At 38.6% G+C, this 6631-nt stretch overlaps 1 protein-coding gene across 1 annotated transcript; it reads right to left on the minus strand.

The window, feature by feature from the left end:
- Positions 1-4292: 4292 nt before the first annotated feature.
- Positions 4293-6054, minus strand: LOC113503447 (forkhead box protein C1). The gene has a single exon (XM_026885424.1). The coding sequence runs from the start codon at positions 6037-6039 to the stop codon at positions 5095-5097; it is 945 nt and encodes a 314-aa protein (XP_026741225.1). The 5' UTR covers positions 6040-6054; the 3' UTR covers positions 4293-5094.
- Between the last annotated feature and the right edge of the window lie 577 nt (positions 6055-6631).

Below are 6631 nucleotides of genomic sequence, written 5' to 3' on the forward strand. Positions count from 1 at the left end.
ATTGGAAGCTATGTTTATACATGAAACGTACACTAAAAGAATAAGTCGTGAGTACACAGTGGCAGTTCATTAGAAGCTGGCTGTCGTTGGCGCCCGACGTGGGGCCGGCACGCCGCGAGGGGCTATTACAGCACATTTACATGACTTTACCAGCACCGACGCGCCGACGGCTGTGTGGGGACCCGCTCATTGGATTACTTGTATCGAAGCCCGATTACACTTGATTAGAACAAGAACGTTGTTAAACTAGACACCCGGTTAGTTGACGATCGTGCGTCGTTCACATTGATCAAATTTTGTTGTGTGAGTAGTTTGAAATTTACTATTGGTTTCAGAATATTATACTTTGTTTGACTCTAGAGAAGTTTATAAATACTTATGGTACTTATGGTGTGGTACTTTATGATGTAAACAATACACGCATATTTTGTCACCATTTACACAGGAAGTTTGCCAATTAGTGAATACATACAAACCCTGTTGAGGCATCCACCATTAATTGATCACATGACCTTTTGCGTTGTATTCGGGCTTAAAAATGTATCGTTTTGGAATTAAGACCTTATTACTGCACTTAAGATACTCAAACTATTAAAAATATACACTATTGGTTTTTAATATATCGTTTCTGACTTCATCTTGCTTTTTCTATCCATCACATCTTGCTTTAAACCTAAATACTTACAACATATTTACGCAACCACAGAACAGCAAAAAAAAAACGATTCTCATTGTGTCTACCTTAAAGGATTAAATATTAACATCAACGTTAACAATGAAAACGAAAACATAGTCATAAAATTATTTATCACTGGTTTTATCTCCGGTTAATCCCAGCTTAAATTAACAATGGGTTTTGTAGAAAATATTCAGGAAGTTGACGCATTCGTCCCTTCTATTGAACGAGTACAACCTGTGTTACTTTCTGTGAACAATGCGTTGGTTGATAACAGGTGATAAGAGTTTGTTTAAGAATACCTAAACCTTTTTGTTAGGCTTTTGAGTTTAGGTAAAAGAGGTCAAGTTTAGTTTGGTATCGAGATATGGAATTCGATTTTTCAATTTCAGAAAAAAAAACAATGACGCAACGAATTCATTTGCTTTAGTTTTAACACGCGTTTTTAACACTTCAATTAGTATTGTGATGTTGTAGGTACTTCGAACGATTATCGAAATAAGATATATTTTCTTTAAAATCTAACCATTAATCCTCGTGCTTTTTAAAATTATAAATCAAGTATCTCGTTTCATTAAATTAATAAAGATATCTTTTTTTATTTTCTCCTCCTATTTTTCTACGTGATAAATGTATCTACCTGTAATGTCAGAATGAAAAAATGTTGTAGTGAGATACGGACCTAGCTAGATAATGTAATTCTTATGCCTAGCTGCGTTTGATTATTATCATTGTTGTAAGTCATATAGGAGTAAAAAGAAAGTCAGAAAATTTATCCGACACAGTGCATATAACATGCAATTAACAATCTAGTCAACGTATGGTCGACTAGATTCAGTACTATTAAATTTATTGGATACGAGCTATGCCCGTGACTTTGTCAGCGTGCGTAACTTTGAACAGGATGTTTTTGATGTATATAAATTGGATTAAGCCATTGCGGAGATCATCGTGCACAAACGCACTAAAAAAATTCGGATGTGATATGATTTCTTGTGTCGCGGGGGACTTTATGGCAAAACTAAATACTTGATTATAATTGTTGTATTTCCTACTTATTAAACTATCTGTGGACTGTATATGGCCACTATTGTGTCTGGCAAGTTAAAAAAATACGGTTATTGTTTTCCTCATCTTCTTAGAAATCGAAACAACGCAGGGACTGTCATCACTGACAGCACTTCTGTGCAATACACGTATCCGTCACCTCAATACAAGCCATCTTCAATTGTTTCATACAAAGACATTCCCACATTACATAACACTACACACAAACACACAGACACACAATTTGCCTGACCACAGAGCTACCAATCGCATATACATTGCCGAGCTCGTCAAGATATCGGTAGTAAATTACAGGCCAGTGGGCACGTCTGTCCGTCCGTCCGGTTTGATTGACATTGAATCAAACGCACCAGACTAATTAAATAACTAAGTACCACTTACTCGGCTTTCGAGGTGAGCATCCTCTGGGTATATGAGCTCCCCTGTGATTGGGATTAAAGTTAAAGATGAGGTAATTAAGGTATTGATATACTCGTAAGTACTTTTTGCTATTTGATGCGATTTATATTTATGCTCAATTGATATTAAATTAGATATTAACTTTTTATTTCCAAAGCGGTTACTGTCATAATTACATTGATTGTTTTATTTACTACACTCCTGCTGTCTGATACATTCACAACCATTTTTGAGTTTAGTTTTTTCAGCATTTTATTTATATTTATGAATCGTAATTTTCTCATAAGTACTTGTTAACTCAAATACCTATTGCAGATTTTAAAAAATGTGTTTCGAAGGTCGTATGTAACTTATAGCTATTGATGAGGAGACAGTCACATGATAGTTTCTTATTACATATTCTTATCACTGCATATCCTATGACTACTCTGTATTATACTTTACATAATGTACTTGTTCAGTAAAAGCTTTGATTTTTACAAGATTTGAAGTTAAAAAACGTTAGCGGTATCTGTCAAATTTCCGTTACTTAATTGTGTACTTGAAATCAGTTCGTTGATTAAATAGTTTGAATTCATTTAGCTTTTTAATAGTTTGATTAGTAACTTATTGCAATTTATTTTTAACCCGATTAACTCTATTCATCTGGTCTCATTTTATTGTTATTTTTGACAACAATTATATCGCTTTATAAATTATGTTGATACGGTTTATCACCATTCAGATTATTCGGTATTATTTTTCTCATAATGAACTTACTATGAAAGTTGCATTCTTGGGTGTCTCAAAAAACCCATCCATTCACATTGATGCCTACTAAAAAATACACAGACAAATTCTGAAGTCTTGAATAATCTTAAGTTACGCAAGGTTTTTTTTTAAATACCCATCTAATAGAGTTGTACTTGACAAGACGAACAATTTAGACGTAGGTACTGTAATCCATGCTATCCTACAATTACCTAATGACGATCATAATTTCTCAAGCTCCGCTAATTCCTAAACCCCTATTTCACAATAAGTTCAATAATCTCGATCGATACTTACAGGTAAAGCTATTTAACCGTGAAAAAGCAGAAAGTATGTCTGTCAACAAAATGTTGTCGATCTCGTCACGATGTTGGATCTAATCGCGATGTCATGCGACACTACGGATCACCCTTCACTAGAATCCTGCTTTTATCTTTATCTGTGAATCGCGAAGAGCTTCCTGATAATTGTTGGAATATTTTGCATTTATTTTTATTTAGCCTATTTCGAATAACCTATTTATTTAATAACACTTTACTTACGCGTATTTATCGCCGCGTCAGGTCATGATTAGGGACTTAAGTTGAGTCAAAAGTTCAAAACATCAGTCGGGCTAACCCGATCGAACCAGACCTAGACCTTTACCAAATAAATTGTTATGAATCCGCTTTAATTCTTCTTTCCTTTTGTTATAGGTACTAGAATATGTTAATCCTAATTTTGTATGTATATGATAGTAGGTGCCTAACATTCTCACGTAAAAAATAAATCTAAAATTGACTTGATCACGTTTAAATTAAATTTAATTGAACCTATTAATATGTTATTTTGATTGGTTGCTACCTTATTAGTTCAGTTCAGGAATGGTAAATCTAAAAATGGATGGCAACAGATATACTTACTTATTTTTATACTTTTCTTGTAAAGTTAATAATGAATAATGTTTGCATGCCCTATAAAGGCCGAATATTATGTACTGTTGAACCTAATAATTTAACTTTCAAATTGAATGAGTGTCCATGAATCTTCTACGCACTTAAATTATTAGACACCAATAACCACCAAACCACCTTATTATTTTTTCACACGAGAATATTTATCGTTAAGATTATGAATCATCGTAATTCCTAGTTTTGCTTCAGTATTAACTAGGCGCCTTAACAAACAATAGACTTTAGCGTGGGAAAATATGTCCATAGAAATAAGACAATTAGACTGAGTTATACAAGCTAGGCGAACTGTGAAACTGTCTACCTGTATAGGATAAATGAGTAATTAGTAGTACTGCGAATTAATTATGTCAAATAATGGTCAAAAGCTTTGATCAAATTGTTCCTTTTCTGGCGATTTTTTTCTGTATTATATTTGTTAATCTGTTTGATTACGCGTGGTTGTGTTTTGTTTCTGTGTTTTCTTCAGATTATGTAGTTAAAGCATCTAGTAGCTTAAATTATCTTTCGTTGATATTAAAGGCGACAAATTGAAGAAATTTCCTCTCATCGCAAGTTCGTTTACCTATACACTTAAGTATGCTTTCATTGATACTAAATTCGTTCTGTACAAATTGTTAATTAATTGAGGGTAGGTATTAAAGAAAAATATGTGATAACCGCTTACTCTATAAAGTGCGCGGCGGGTGTAGATTAGAGTAGACGTTTAGTGAATTAATTAATGACAGATGTAACGCTCGTTAAATGAAACATAAAGTTAAATTATAATTTCTATTTATTCGAAGATTTTTATAGATTATTATTTAAATCGATTAATGTCATCTAGTAAATAAACAACAGTATGTTTACATGTTATTAACAACGAAGAGTAGACAACATCACTTTACGTATTTACAAATAGAACTAGGAGACTATCTACATAGCTTGGTCGTTCTCAGACTTTATCCATAAATCGCTTAACATATCAACTATCACTGTTCTACATATACAGGGTTAAGTAGAAATATTACTTATAAATTTCATTTACAATAATTTACACTTATAATATCATACAGACGATAAACGGAGAGTTAAAGTATAGAGAAGGAAATAACAGAGAAAGACGAAAGGAAACAGTTCAACGAACCTACACAGGGTAGATAAAGTACAAATAAACGGAGATTTACACATGAGAATATCACTAGGTAACGGTTACGTACCGACGGGATACTTAATACTGGTTATTCACAGGTTTGTAGACGCACGGGCTGCCTAGGTGTCGGGCGGGCGCTGCTGGTCGGGGCTGGGCGGCGCGGGCAGCAGCGCGGAGCGGCGCAGCTGCTGCAGCAGCGCGGGCTCCAGCGCCGGCCACCAGCCGCCCAGCAGCGGGTACTGCGCGGCCGGCGCCGGCAGCGCGCGCGCCTCCTCCTCGCCGCGCTCCTCCTGGTCGCTCGTCACCACGTCAATGTCCTCCTCCGGCTCCTCCTCGCCGCTGCTGTCGCGGCGCGCCCGCTTCACGGGTGCGTCGTCCGGAGCGAGCAGCGAGGCCACGTCGAACTGCCTCTTCCTGGCCTGCGCACCGCCCGGCACCCGGCCGCCGCCCCAGAACGGCAGCGGCAGCGCCGTCGGCGGCGGAGACTGCGGCGGCGGCGACGGCGAGTCCTCACCGTCATCGTCCACAGCCAGTCCCATGTGCTTTCTCACTTTCCTTTGAGCTTTACGCCTTCGGAAGTCTCCCTTTCGAAAGTCCTCAATATTAGCCGGATGGATCGCCCAGTAGTGACCCTTTCCATTGGCTGATCTTCCCGCTTTAACGAAGCAATCGTTTAACGATAAATTATGTCGTATTGAGTTGCGCCAGCCAGGGCCTCGGGATCGGAAGTACGGATAGTTGTCCAGGATGTGTTGATAGATGTCCGATAAGACTAGTTTACGTTCTGGCGAGCTCAGGATGGCCATAGCGATGAGGCCGATGTAACTGTGCTGCGGTTTCGGTTCTTCGGGCTGCAGAACTCGTTGTTGCAGCAGCGACATGGAGAGCGCGAGCCTCGGTCCATAGGGCCCATAGCATGGACCCACGGAAGGTGGGTAAAGGCGCAAACGTTCAGCGACGGCATAGTTGTAAAGTTGCAAACGGTAGTGGTCGAGGGCCGCGGCGGCGACGGTCGGCGCGTCCTTCGCGAGCGGCCAAGAGCCTCCTTCGGCGCCGCTGCACATGTTGCCGGGCGGAGAGCGTGGCGCGGAGTGCCGGCGGCGGCCGCGGGCGCGCTCCAGCCGCCCGGGGGCGGGGAGCGCGCGCCGCCAGCCAATCAGCGCGCCGCGCGCCGCCGCTACTTGTATACGTGTTTTTGTTTAGCGACGCCCCACTCCAGTGGCTTTGCAACTCCACGCGCCCTGCCTTGAGGCTACCAGTACTAGTGGCAACACAATGCTTCGCTACGATCTGATTAAAAAAATCGGAACATTATTATTTTGATATTTGTATTTGTTAATTGATTACTTGACGATGTAGAAGTAGGTAGTACGACTCGATAATAGTTAGGAATTTAAAAATAATTGTAGGTAATTTAAATTTAAGCCATATAGTTATTAAAGGTGTTTCTCAAAGTGCGATTAAGCTATGAACATTTACATTATGATCAAGTTTCTTCAAAAAGTGTTTACTTTTCATAGCCACAGACTTTATATCATTTTGTTTACTAACCTAAATTATTCACAAAAACAAATCTAATTTGCTCAATTTGAACAAAAATTAGGTGAAGACTTCAACAGTATTCCAAAATTGTACTTTTTATATTGAATTCTAACT

This window comes from Trichoplusia ni, chromosome 19 (genome assembly GCF_003590095.1).
Source record: "Trichoplusia ni isolate ovarian cell line Hi5 chromosome 19, tn1, whole genome shotgun sequence".
In the NCBI taxonomy this organism is placed as follows: Eukaryota; Metazoa; Arthropoda; class Insecta; order Lepidoptera; family Noctuidae; genus Trichoplusia; species Trichoplusia ni.